The sequence below is a fragment of the Rhamphochromis longiceps genome, linkage group LG22, assembly GCF_057381845.1.
Source record: "Rhamphochromis longiceps isolate RC_006_pf linkage group LG22, R_longiceps_female_GT1.1, whole genome shotgun sequence".
Lineage (NCBI taxonomy): Eukaryota > Metazoa > Chordata > Actinopteri > Cichliformes > Cichlidae > Rhamphochromis > Rhamphochromis longiceps.
Window position 1 is genome coordinate 18,588,862 of NC_140577.1, and position 14,415 is coordinate 18,603,276.

The 14,415-nt window shown below is 40.6% G+C and overlaps 1 protein-coding gene across 1 annotated transcript in view; it reads left to right on the forward strand.

Annotated features, from left to right (window-relative positions):
- The first annotated feature begins 74 nt into the window (after window positions 1-74).
- The window catches only part of clasp2 (cytoplasmic linker associated protein 2), a 67,632-nt gene continuing 53,291 nt past the window's right edge, over window positions 75-14,415 (forward strand). The window contains exons 1-2 of the mRNA XM_085396406.1: window positions 75-1,021; window positions 11,045-11,123. Coding sequence (XP_085252532.1) covers window positions 824-1,021; window positions 11,045-11,123 — 277 coding nt within the window. The 5' untranslated portion in view covers window positions 75-823. The remainder of the gene's footprint in view (window positions 1,022-11,044; window positions 11,124-14,415) is intronic.

The following is a 14,415-nucleotide window of genomic DNA, read 5'->3' on the forward strand; positions in this document are numbered from 1 at the left end:
GATGTGGTTCACAGTGCACTTGTTTATTTTACATCAGGCATTATGCAGGCTGGCTGTGCAGTGCCCGAAGACCCATCGGCCTGATCGTTGATCGGTTGCGCCTCCTGGTGAACTGCAGTCCCCGGCAACGCGCAGCTTTCAGCGCCTAATAACAGCTTTAACGGCAGCAGCGATTATTCCTGGGTTAAAGAGAAATCAGAGACCCCCGGACTGGAGCTGAACTATTTTTGTGGAAGTTTGGTGCAACTTTGCCCCGGACGGAGCTGACCGTTGAACGCCTTTAAAGCCTGCGGTCATGGAATAGAGCAGCGGACTGAGGCCTGCGGATAACTGACGGTAGCTAGCTGAGCTAGCTTTTGTGAAGCTGTCCATATTTGTTTGGGTGGCCGTGCTAGCTTTCTATGTGCTATTTTTGTTAGCATAACAGCCAAGCATATTTGCTATTTTTTTCTGATGAGGTTATATTAAAGGAACCGGCTGAGGGCCACTGCGGTTATTCGTTTCCCGAAGTTTCGCCAAGTTTAAGTTCCCTCTGAGTTAACGGTATCTAATAAGGAAACCAGCCAGCTTCGTCTTTGTCGTAACGTATAAAGTGGAGGGATGATTTCTATGCTACATTGATCTATACACATATATATATATATTGCAAGGGATTGTACGTTGATGACTAAACATCAGTTAGAGGCAGTCCAGACTGCACGGTGTCTCTGTCCCTTGAAGGGTTTACACTTCGCAGCTCGAGTTCTTTGCACCCCGTCCCACCGACCACTGTCTCCTGTCTCCGGCCGGCTTCAGCGGCTGGCCGCACGGCACTGAGTGCCCAATGGAGGAACATGACAACATGGAGTATTTTTACCAGCAGGTACTGCAGAAAGATGTTACCCGCAGGTTGCAGGTCGGACAGGACCTTATTGACTATCTGAACGATCCGCATCGCTCCCCGGACGTAGAGCAGGACAAACCCCGGCTGGACAAGACTATAGACGAGTTAACGGGATGGGTGAACTCCAGCAATTTCAAGGTGAGAGAGCTTGAGCTGTCATCGTATGAGCCATTCCTTCGGCCTGTTCGTGAATTGTTTTCCACTGGTTTGCCTGGTACCTGGGAAGAGACAGCACTGACATTTACTGAGATATTTTTCAAAAGATGATGTAAAACATTTTAAAGACCTGTTAACGATATGAAGAAGACCCAAGTCTAATGTTTTGAGATTAATGTGTGCACTGGAAAATTCCAACAAAAGCGCTGGCAAGAAGCAGAAGGCTCTGTGATTCTTTATGACATCCTAATCCTGGAGCACAAGAGGCAGACATCTTTAAATGCAACCCAAGCATTGAGGAGTGCTTTTGAGGGGCATTCCTGTGGTTTGTTGGGTTTGTGCTGCTGTTTTGGTTGTGTGCGTGTCTGTGTTAAGGAGACCCATTGTTAGGACTGTAGACTGCTGGAGCATTGGATGGGATGGGGGAGGGGTTGGGAGATTCATTGTTATGATCCATGTTTTATTTTCTCTCTCTCTCCTTTGATCTCCTCTCTCTTCAAGATTTTCTCAGTATTCTCCTTATTTAAGTCCTGGATTTTGTGTGTAATATGCTGGTTTGCAGACAGAGTTAGGAATGTGCCATTTCTGCCAGCACATCACACCAGTCCAGACAGCAAGTCATAACAGCTGGAAATCCCTTTTAAAGCCATGCTGCAGTATTACTCTCGAGTCGCTTTTTGGACTGATTAGTTTCATCTGCACTGATATGCAGGACTCAGAAAGTCTGTATGAGTGTGGAAATTGTGTGCTCAGCGTAAGGAAGCATCTGAGCCTCTGGAAGAGATTTTTAATTTGACGACACCCAGCTAGAGAAAGAAAGTGTTCTGGACTTTATTGTCATTTTGGTCTTGTGATCTTTTAAATAAAACTTTTAATATTCATTTCCATTTAGTACCATGGAAACTTTAGGAATAGTGAAATCGGTATTGTGAGAAGCACTGTACAAAAACAGCTGTGGAGTCTTCACCAATTGTCCGCTTAGTATCCCTGTTAGATGTTCAAGAAGAAAGCTTTTTATAAGCTGAATTTTTTGCTATTGTTAAAAATAGTGAAGAGAAATGCTCAGTGAATGGTTTTGTATGGTGCTATAGCCTTTTTTTTTAATCTCCTGTGGCTGTGATAAGCTAACATCTTTCTTTGTTTAGGTTTGTTCTTTTATGTAGATGACACAGCCAGTAACTCGAGCTCACTTTGCACTGATGTGCAAGTGAGTTGGGAGCCCCAGAGGCCTTCATACAGCAGGCTTTTAGCAATGCTCATGATCTCTGTTGGGTAGAAGGCCTTAAGCTGTAAGCAACATGCTGAGTCAGCAGTTGCGGGTGGGGGGAGGGGGAGGTGATAAAGAGTTGAAGAGAGGAGATGAATACAGGAGGCATTTAAGGAAACAAGAACTAGAGTCAGACACAGGCTAAGCGTGAGTGGAAAACACAACTCAAGACCTACAAATACATTTCAGAGATCTTTCAGGCACAAAGAGTGTCACAATCAAGTGCCTCTTAGTAATGGAAAAAATATTCTGTTTCTTGGCTGCGTTTGTGTGCCCTTCACTGTTTCCTTTTCTTATTGATCAGTTCATTAATGTATCCTCGCCTCCCTGCCTCATCTGCTTCTTTTCTGTGTGTGTGTGTTTGTGTAGACGGAATAGGAAATCAAATTTGCTTACAGAAGAGTACAGAAGCTAGAGAACCTATAGAAGAGAGAATATTAATATTGCATGCTGCCTTTATGGAGAGCAGGTCCATATGACCCATCACTGCTCAAACTGATCCACACTCCTCTGTCCAAACACTTTGAATTGTGTCTAATGGAGTGTAAGAGATGCCACACACTAAAGCTTGCGTTGATAAGATAAGAAAAGCTTAATTTATCCCAACTTTGTGAAAATAAAGTTAAGAGCAACAGGCAAATATGTTAAATAGGTGGAATAGCATGTAGCTAAAATTAAAATACTATATGGTAAACAAACATCTCGATAAGATAAACAGATACAGTAAAATAAGTATACATTTAAATATAATAATAATAATAATAATAATAATAATAATAATAATAATAATAATAATATATATCTACTTATGATTTACAGTCTATGCTTTAGGATAGATGCCTATAGAAACATAACCACAGTCTACAGTTAGAATAAGGAATGGTATTTGGTAGGGGTGGGGGAAAAAATTGATACTGTGTAGTATCGTTAGAGCTGGGCGATAGAACGATAACGATATGTATCGCGATATAACTTTTACTCGATAGAGAAATTAAGCTATCGCGATAGACCTCGCCGCTCTTGTCCTCTTAATAAAAATAAATAAAAAAAAGTCAGCCAATCCAAATTAAGTAGCGCAGAGCCGAACCAATCACAGCCGCAGCGTCACGTCGCGTGACTTGTTACGTACAGCACAAGTGCCAAGCCGCACGTGTGTTTGTTTGGGAAGCAGCCAGCGGGTAATGGAGCCAGCGCATGGAGGAAATGAGTGTGCCGACTAGAAAAATCAACCGAGCGTGACCGAAGAGAAAACAGATGATGGTTCCAATGCCGGAGAGATTGTCGAACGGAAGAGCCATAGAAGTTCCGTAGTGTGAAGGTATTTCGGCTATTTCAAGTCTGACAAAAAACAGAGTAGCGTGCACTGTAAATTGTGCCGAAAGCAAGTCTGGAAATTAGGGCTGCTCGATTATGGCAAAAATGATAATCACGATTATTTTCACTGAAATTGAGATCACGATTATTTGACGATATTTATTTAACCCTTTAAGACCTACTATAGAACCAAGTCCACCAGAGCTTATATTATTTTTTTACATGCTGTAGTGCCATTTGTGGGAGCATTTCAAGTTGCTATACATCAATACAACTGTTATAGCCCATATTTTAATAATATGTATGCATTAAGTCCATAGTAATTACATAAATTGCAAAAAAGTGCAATAAACTACAAAAAAAATTGAAAATCGCTTTTGTTTTGTTTACATATATTTCTACTTGGAGAAATTTAAGAGGTTTATCCCTCAAAACTTTAAATACAATAAAGTTGTAAAAAATAGTTTACAACAACAGGAAATTTATTTTGAGTGTCTTCATAGTTTTATTTTGGAGAGGAAAAACAAAAAACAATCCTATGATGCAAATTTGCAAAGAAAACAGCATGTGCATCATTTCACTGTGGGAAGTGTTACGAACAGCTGATAGGAACGGCAAAGCGTGTTTCTGGAATATTATGTTTTTGTTCCTGCAAGCGCTTTTTATGCAATTTTTGCAAAGCTATATGTGGAACGAAACCGTGACCGAGGACAAGCTGATGGCATAAGATGTAAGTACAACTCCTCCGGTTTCATATGCAAAACAAATTATTGCGCTAGCTTACACGGTTCAGGTTCTACAGGGATTTAACAATAGTTATGCAAAACGGAGCATGCAGCTCTGACCGGCTTTAAAGGGTTAACAATGACTTTTAAAAAAATAATATAAAATAGTGTGCAACACCACTGAAGTTTTTTTTTTTAAACTCTCTTTTCAACCAACGGCAGTCACTCTCCAAATAACTTCTGCTTAGCTTTCCGAGCTTCCCTCGGGTCCTCTTAATCAGCGGTCTCCAACCTTTTTTGCGCCACGGACCGGTTTATGCCCGACAATATTTTCACGGACCGGCCTTTAAGGTGTCGCGGATAAATGAGGGAGGGGCTAATAATCGGCTCAGTCATTTTTAATGATCGTTGAAAGCCCAGATCGTAATCGTGATTAAAATTCGATTAATTGAGCAGCCCTACTGGAAATACAATAAACTGGTGCATGCGTCACACTGTGCGCCACGTTATTGTTTCGGTGAAATGAATTTCTACAATACTGTTACTGTTAATTCTACTCTCTGCAGTGTTTAAATGCTTACATATACACACAGTTACTGTCCCTCCACACATACGACTCGGTTCTGCTTCTATGCCCCAGCTTTGTTTACTTTTTCCCACCGAGGCTTCTAGACTTCTGATTGGCCAACATTTCTGCACGGTTAGGAATCTAGCGCCGCCTGCTGCTTTGGCATGTTCATAGCAGCGTTTTCCTTCATTTCTGCCTTAATGTGTGGACGGGATTATTTTTTAAAACGAAAACGGAAAATCTCCGTTTTCAAAAATACCCGTGTACGTGTGGACGTAGCCTCAGTCTCTGACTGGAAGCGCTAATTCGTCATTCGGCTTTTGTCAGACTAAAGTAACTGTTAAAACTGTTAGAAAAGCTCAGCTATACAACAAGGAGAGATTGAGAATTTCCTTTTAGTTCTCAGTTTATTTGATATTGACAAAAGTTAGTCAGTTTTGTCTGTTCTTCTGTAAAACAAACTAAGATTTATTTTTAGAATTAATATTTTGTTTCTAAGTGGAATTGACAATTTAGTCTGTTTCGTTTGTTCTATTTTGAAACTTAAACGCTTTAGCGGCTGCCTTTTGTGTAGTTTGCAATATTTGCCTTTATTTATCTGAAAAAGTCTCATGTTCCTTAAGTACATCTACCCTGTTGAACTTATTATGGGAAATAAATATTTAAATAAAAACAAGTTGCTGATTATTTCACATTTTACTTGTGAGCAACGGCACATTTAAATCTTACAAATATAGTTATTTGGCTTATATCGTGATAGATATCGTTATCGCCTGAAATGAAAAAAACATATCGTGATATGAAAAAATCTCATATCGCCCAGCTCTAAGTATCGTGATATTTTATTTGCTAATAATGTATCGATACAGGGACAACAGAAATTGATATTTTGTTACAAAAAGGTTTTTGTGCTCTGACTTCAGAGCATGTTGATACTTTTTCTGAGCAAGAATCCTGACATTCCTTCACTGTCCAAATGTGTTTAACTGTTTTTTGGCAGCAATAAACATGACGGTTTACTTATTTTAATTTAAGACATGTTTTATTTTAATTAAGTTTAAAACTTTTTTATTTAATGTAAAATTATATTTTGTTTTAATTTACTTTCAAATTCTTCAGTTGCTGAAGGGGCTGCATAGTTTTCATATTGCATAGTTCAGAATAGCTATAATTGTACCAGATGGTTGCATTCAGTTAAGTTGGACTAGACTGTAATACAAACCGTTCAGTTTGTCAACAATAAAACTGACTGAAATGAGAGAGAGACTGAGTGCGAGACTTTGATATTAGATAAAATGAATATTGCTAAAGTTTACCTTTATGTACAGAATCTGAATATCGCAAAATATTTTAAAAAATTGCAATAATATCGTATCGTGGGATGTATGGTGATTCCCACCTCTAGTATTTGGTAATATTTAAGTGATACCTGTGTCATTATCAGTTCTGCTTATAGGTCATAGGGAGCAGACCTACACAAGCAGTGACCTATGGGCCTGAGACATGTTACTGATGTGAACCTCAAGAGCATGTTTGTGGTGTTTGTGTATTCAAGATGCGTTATCTGACGATTAATGTGGTTTGCTGTGTGATCAGTTGTGTTAGCATACAGTTTTCCAGGTTTAATAAATGAAACTGTGGACTCGTCTAAGAAATAAGTCCAGAAAAAAGCAAGTGATTTTTCTTGTGGCTGTGTCCGTCTGTCATGTACAGTCTGTGGGCCTACACCAGTTTTTAGCTTCATTGAACCCATTGTATTATATTTAATCCAGAACACAGCATCAATAGAAAATGCTTTTAGCTGACATCACTTTGCTGCATTTAGTTTGACATCGCTGTCAACACATGTCAGATAAAGCTGCATGTATTGGTTAAAGGAAATTATAAATTTGGAGATTTAAGATTCAGATCCCGACTTGGCGCTGTCCATTTCAGTGTCACCATATTCAGATTTTTTTTCTTTATTGTGCAATAAAATTATTTTTGTGTTGGCTTCTTCCTGCAGGTGCTTCACAGGAAACACCGTCCAGTGAATGGAATTGATCGCCGCTTTTTTGTGGGAAGCAGCTGCAGGAACTGTTGAACTGTAGTCTATAACAGTAGCTTGGCTCTGAGGAGCAGGATCAGACAATGGTCTAAATCTGCTTCTGGTCCTTTTCTTTATTCTTTATAATCACTGGATTAATGGTTCGGAGTAGAGCTGTAGTTGCTTATTAGCTTGGTGATATCCCGATACATATGCGGTCTTTTCTATTGCCTTACCACTGTTCTCTGTTAAGAATTCATGTTATAATATAAATGTAACTCGACCAGTGTGAGAAGATTCTAGAGCCAGCTAGTTTTGAGTATCTGTGCTTGATAAATAACTGAAACATTCATTCATTTACCAAAAATTGTGAGCAGTTTGTTTTCTATTAACAGTCTGTTCTGTAATCATATGGTTTGAGTGTCTGTCTTTATTTCTTTGTGAGCGTTGGACACTTTTTTTTTTTTTTCTTCAATCAAACACTCACTTTAACCCTTACTGGAATCCAGAGTAAAACCTGTACCTGGTATGCGTATCAGCAGGCTAAGCAGGCTGGGGCTTCACAAAGAGCCATTCATACGGCACTAAATATATTTGCAGTTTGTTTTTTTTCTTTTCTCCAACATACCTCAGCTCCCCCGTCATTTTGAATCCTGTAATCTGGAGATACAGAAAATGTGTTGGTGTCAGTGCTACTAAAAACATGCACATGGTTTATTGTATAGGGTTTTTAAGTATTTTGAGGCCATACCTGACTTGAAACTTCTCAGAAATTGGGCTTTTTTGTTTCTCCAGCATTTCCTCATGTCAAGTCCCTTCCTTCTCTCATACTCTGTCTTCTCCTCTGTCTCTCCCATTGAGGATGCCATATGGTTATGGGCTCCAAGCTCGTTGGGGTGCTGAGTGGAAGAGGGGGATGGGAGGCCCAGGGGCTGTTTCCATCCTTTACCGTTTTTGTCTTTTTCCTGGTGTTTTTCTTGTCTTTGCCACCCCCTTCCCTGTAAATTAGGTCAGGATGACGGAGTCATCATGTTGACCCAGGGCTTGTGTTTCTTCTCCAGGTGATTTTTGCTTTGTGTGTCATGACTTGGCCCTCATCCCCGTTTCATGCTTTCCTCATCGCTCCCCTTGTTGTTTCTGTAGATACCTGCCTTTGTTCTTCCTTTGACTAAAATAGGGAAAAACTGCAGTCTGACTCCCCTACTGAGTCCAGAGAGTCATGTTTAATTTTTTTTTTTCACTTCAGTTTTTACCACAGCACTGCCAAAACAAGCATTCCAGCAGCACAGCGCATGTGATCCTAGTCAGGATCACAGTGGAAAAACTCATCTCCAGCGCTAGACACAACTCTGTATCCCCCTAAGAATCATATCGCAGGCCAGTTTTTCTTCTGCTTGTGAGGTGAATTAAAACGCAGAGAGGCAGTGGAGAAGAGTGTGGAAGGACTATTAAAGGTGACTTTAGAGAACACAATCCCACACCACAATAATGGTGCCATCACGTTCTATTCCACTTGTGACTTCAGTCATTATGTTTCTTTCCAGGATAATTTTTAACCGGATTTTCAAAATGCATATCAGTGTGCACCTCCATTAGCTGCAGTTATGCAGGTAGTTTAAAGAGGACACAGCTGACTGGGTGTTGCATAACCAGGAGTGCCGCAGCTGTTGACATGCAGTTATCTTTGAAACGGCAAGGTGTTAGCCATTAAACACAACACTCATTGTCTCGGTTTGAGCTCCGAGTTAACGACAGAATATACATTACAATTCAAGCATGTTTTGAGCCTCAGCCTGTCACTGTTCATTAAGCATTTGTGTGATTAAATTATCACAGTCTTTTTTTGAGATCTTTTTTTGTTCCATGTTGGGGTTATCACCAAAACATAGAGGTTGCTCGAGTATCATCAGTTCTCAAAAGCAAGTAGTTGTATTTGGAGCTACTAGGTTGTGGCAGAAATCACAATTATGTTGGTCGATATTCAGAGCATGATTATCTAAGACGCAAACTCACATAGTTTGGAGAAATAATAGACTTTATTTAAGTTTATTAAGTTGTCTTTTAATTGAGTCTTTCGATTTAAACTGGATTAAGTGCACAGCCCTGGTTGTACTGTATGTTGGTGAAAGTTTGGAAGGTTTACTTATGTTCATTCACCACCGTTAAAATGTCTGAAATGTCTTTATTTATTTTTCTTTTCCTCTACACTCTTAAGCTGCTTAGAATGAATTACTTCCAATTTGTACTCCGTTTCTGTTGGTAGTCTCTCGTGTTTGTGATATAGCTGAGACTCGGACAGGTTTGGAAAATGCCTGACTGGCCTAAATTACATCTCTAAAGCGAGTGGGGGCAAGATTTTGATTCTCAGGGCTGGGTGATATGGCCTAAAATCCATATCACAGTATAATTTGAAGCATGTGCATAACGATATATATCGCGATTTTACACACTAGAAGGCACACTTAAAATCCTTCAATTTTCTCAAAAATCGACTGTGTCTTATGTATGAATTCTGGTTGTGCTTACTCACCTCGAACCGATTTTATGTGCTACACAGCGCACAGAAATCTGTCAAAAATGTTTTAGTATGACTTTGGTAAGCTATGAAGCCGCACCGCTTGATGGATTGTCGGCGCATTACGGCTACCGTAGTCAGGAGCCTCGCGGAGTAATCTGGGTCCAAAACTCCGTCTTCTTCAGGTCCCAAAGTCAAACGAACACTTCGGCATCATTGCTGAGAGTTAAAAACTGTGTAAATTCTTTCATCTTTAATAAAATGATCAGCGTTGCTGCTTTACCAGATGTAACAATTAAGTTTAGCATCCAGGCATCCATGAAAACAGAAGTAAGTTAGCTCGCTAGTTTCCACGTGTGTGTGTGTGTGTGTGTGTGTGTATGTGTGTATGTGTATATATATGTGTATATATATATATATGTGTATATATATATGTGTATATGTGTATATGTGTATATATATATGTATATGTATATATATGTATATATATATGTATATATATGTGTGTATGTATGTATATGTATATATATGTATATATATATGTATATATATATATGTGTGTATGTATGTATATATATATATATATGCTCCAGCAGATCCCGGGAATAACATCGGAGATCTCTGTCCAGAAGAGCGCAGTCCTGGGAACAGCTAAGATACTGCGCAGGACCCTCAAGCTCCCAGGCCTCTGGTAGAGGACCCGAGCTTGAAGGATAAACCGCCCGCAGGGGCGTGCTGGGTGTTGTATATATATATATCTCAATCATGTTCTGACTGAGAGATTTCTGAAAAATTCAAACGTACAGCTCTGCTATCACTTCCAACATAAATGAAGACAGAAAACTAAACAGCAGTGACGTTTGTAGGGTTACTGAAGTTGGGCTAGCTCGTATATAATGATGCTACGCGATCGCTAGCTACACGGCTATGTTAGCACAGTGAAGCTGGAGGTTGAGCGCTAACTTTTTTCCACTCGATGAAAGTTAACGTGACAGTTTCTGGTGGTTAGGGGCAAATGAGAAAAAAAAACGATCACAAATTTCCATAATGAGACATCGAAATCTGGCACACGCTTTGATGAGGGGTAGGGAAGTGGAGGAAGCTCAGGTTTCGGCTTTCCTCATTTTCCAAAAGTGCTTTGTCTCTTTGCTATTACTGTCGCCCGGCATAATTTGCAGATGATGTTGTTTGTAGCTGCTGCAATGCTTTTGATCAAAACAGGCGCAGCTTAATGACACCATCAACATGCGCTATCGTGGTAGAGCGGTATAGTCAAAATCTCTACCGTTGGCCAAATTTATATCGTTTCTATCGTATACCATTTATACCGCCCACCCCTACTCTCAATATGGAAAAAGGATCATTCACAGTCTCACCTGTCTGCTGAGTCAGTAGAAACTTAATAAACAACCTCGATGGTCTTTAAAAAATATTCAGGATGTCAGAATCGAATGTAATCCTCCTCCCCTTTCTCTTCCTCTCACTGCTGTCACTGATGTAGAAAACGGACTGTATATTGATATGTATAATATAATAATTTTTGTGTGTGGCCCGCTATAACTGTTTGATTTTTCTTATTCTGTTTTGTAGGTGGCGTTGTTGGGGATAGATATCTGTGGGGCATTTGTGGATCGCATTGGAGAGCGGTTTAAAGGATACCTCGGCACAGGTGAGATATCTTATCTATCTCTATGCTTTGTTTTCTTTAAGTTGTCCTTTTAAATTTCACTGCAAATAGATCTTTATCTCTTTGTTCTTTTATCGTAAACAGCAATCGCTAGTCAAGGAAGTGTGTTTGTCTGGCCTTTTGAATTCAGAAGTGTAACAAAAACAATATAGCAGTCAGTTTCACTAGATGTCGTGTGAATCTTTGGCATTTTGACATATGTCCTTCCATTTTGTCTCTCACTTCCACTTTGTGGTTCTTCTGAGATAGACCCTGCAGCCTGGCACCACTCCGTGTCTATTATGCATCTCTATATTTAGGCCCACTGTAGCTCACTCTAGTACACCCCCAAACCACACCTTGATTCATGACCTCAGGAACTAAATCTCATATCAGATTTCATGCTCTGCCATTGTGTATTTGTGTTATCTCGGTGCCAGACCTTGTGGATGCCCTTAAGGTGTCACCAGCTGTCTTCGTCAGCCACACTGCCTCTTGTCACCGGCAAACCTGCTGAAGCCTGCTGTGCTACTCTGTAAAGGCTGGACTGGTCACACTGTGTATAGTCTACCACACACACTCTCTTTATCCAAGAGCTTTATATGAATGCAGATGTGTGTGTGTTACGAATGGACGCTAAAAACATCTCTCTGAGCCAATGCCAACCATGGAATCTCCCTCCTTCTTTCTGAGTTCCATTTCTCCTTCCCTGTATTCTCTGCATCTCCCTTCACCCATACAGTTCCACACACCTACCCGCCCACACATACACAGTGAGGGGAGGAAGATGAGATCATTGAGACTGAGGGATTGTATTGATCTACAGGGCTGACTTATTGCACAGGGCAGCTGCAATTACTCCGTGTGTGTGTGTGTGTGTGTGTGTGTGTGTGTGTGTGTGTGTGTGTGTGTGTGTGTGTGTGTGTGTGTGTGTGTGTGTGTTCGTGTTCTTTAAAACTGTGCAGTGACCATCCTTCACTTCCGAGTAGCTCCCTTGTGTTAAGTGGAAAAGGAAGTGAAACATGCACATCATGAAGGACTTTACTTTGACATAATTATATTTTCTTCTCGACTAAAAAATGAAGAGATGTGATTGGCCAGTTAGATTGCTCGGTAGAAGTGTGCCTGTGTATGTTTTCATCTTTAATGAAAGAAATGAAGTCATGTGCAACAATGGCCCCCGCTGTCACTTTTTCTGTTTGAGGTTATTGTCCTTGTTGCCAAGGCAACCAGCTGTTGTGGTAGTGTAATGTGCACTCAGAAACACACACACACTCCTACCCACATTCCTAGCGTGAAACATCAGTGGGGGGAGTGATACAGTGATGTCATCTTGTCTTTTTCCTGTGCGTGCGTGCGTGCGTTCGGGGTTATGCCATTTTGTTGTGTATTATTGCATGAATGTCAGAGTGAGGTTTGAAGTTTATATAATACAGAAATTTTGGGAGAGACCATTCAAACCTTTGTGTTTGTTGACTTTGAGGCTGCCCAAGTTGAGAATGAAGACATGAAAACCAACAGCATTCTACACTTTCTGAGCTGAATCTGTCTAGCACTTAACCTGAAACTACTCAACTGTATAGATGGAGATCTTTAAAAACAGCACACAGATATATCGCGTCATTTTAAAAAATATATATAAAAAGGCAGGGTATCTATTCTCTCCAGATTAAATGGAATACGCTTGATAGCTTTTCTAGCTTAAAGGAATCATAAACAGACATAAAAATCTTGTGTTAGCAGCACATTCAAACAAAGTGTTAAAGTGTCTATATCATTTTTTTTTTTTACAGAAGTATAAGAACGCTTATACGTACTATGTATATGTACTATATACTGTGCGGTACAGCACAGTATATAGTACAGTATGGGATATCATGCCCCTCTGTGTTCTGGCTGAAGATGCTTCTGTTATTACATTTAAGGTAGACGACCTGTGACAAGATATGTCGGGCCCCTCCTGCACATATGCACCTGTTTTTATAATCATCCCTCAGTTTGATAGCCCATCTTCAATTGCAACTTGAGCCCCTTTCCATTAGTACCTCCTTGGTGGGCTTAGCACACTTTTCATGGTTTTTCATTAGGTGATAGTACCCGATACCACGCACTTTGTTTTTAGCACCTACTCCACTGGGGTTCCATGGAATTCGAAAATGTGACATCAGCAGACTGCATGCCACCGATTGGCTAATCAGTGTTTTCATTTGATGAGCCATCAGAGCATCTCCTTCACATAAATCAAAACTGCCGCTTTTGATACCTTGAAATGAAGGAAACAGCTGCAAAAAACAATGCAGCTCCCCAATGCACGGCCACATTGCTCTAACAACCCCACACACATTAGCTGGTACTGGATTGTAATGGAAAACGAGTCATGGTGAGTCATACTACGTTGTGTCGAGCTGATCCGAGTAAAAACTAATGGAAAAAGGGCTTTGATGTTGTATCATGGTCCTCTTTTTCAGGGAACAAAAGTTATTGTCATAACATTTTATTTCGATTCAACGTATTCAGTACAAGACATGTATACATGGCCCTCAGAGCAGTCATTGAACTGAAGTTGGACCACCAGCACCCTGGGGCATGGCAGACCCAGCAGAAAGGCCACAATCTAGCATTCAAATAACAGAGTCAAACAAAAGTGTGCAGAGATGACTAGCGACCTGTAGTGCCTTCTAAAACAACAGATAGGAGGAAGGAGTGTCTCCCTGCTGCTGGAGCCCCTCTCAACTCTGTCCCATAGCTAAGAGGACTGAAGGTTGTTCCTTTGAGGCGTCAGGTCTCTCTGGAGCCCTGAAGGTGGACCTTTGCTTGGAGGCTGTATTCACAGCAGCGTAACCACAGCAGCAGATGTGTTGCTCTCTTGGGGATAGATGGCAGAACTGCAGCCATGTGAGAGCCAGCTCTGGCTTTGGATTCGTATCACACCTGGGGATGATATTGTCCAAGGTTTAGCACCGAACCTGGCAACAAAACATGCAGTTAACATTTCACATGTGGCCGACATGCCAACTGTGTAGTTTTGGCTAACATCAGCAGGGCCTGACTTAGAGTCTGTGGACAAAAGAGTTTACCTGCAGTAGATAGCCAGCCAGAGTCTAACAACTGAGGGGTGACTGTGATCAGAGGGGTACATGTGCAGGCGGAGGCCTCGCATATGTCTTCACAGGTCATATGCGTGACTCGAGGTGTCTTCAGCCAGGACGTGTCGTTGTAATATCTCAAACTGTATGTTTTGTTCCAAGTGAATTCACTGAAAGGGAAGTGAAATCATAACATATGACTCTGAGCC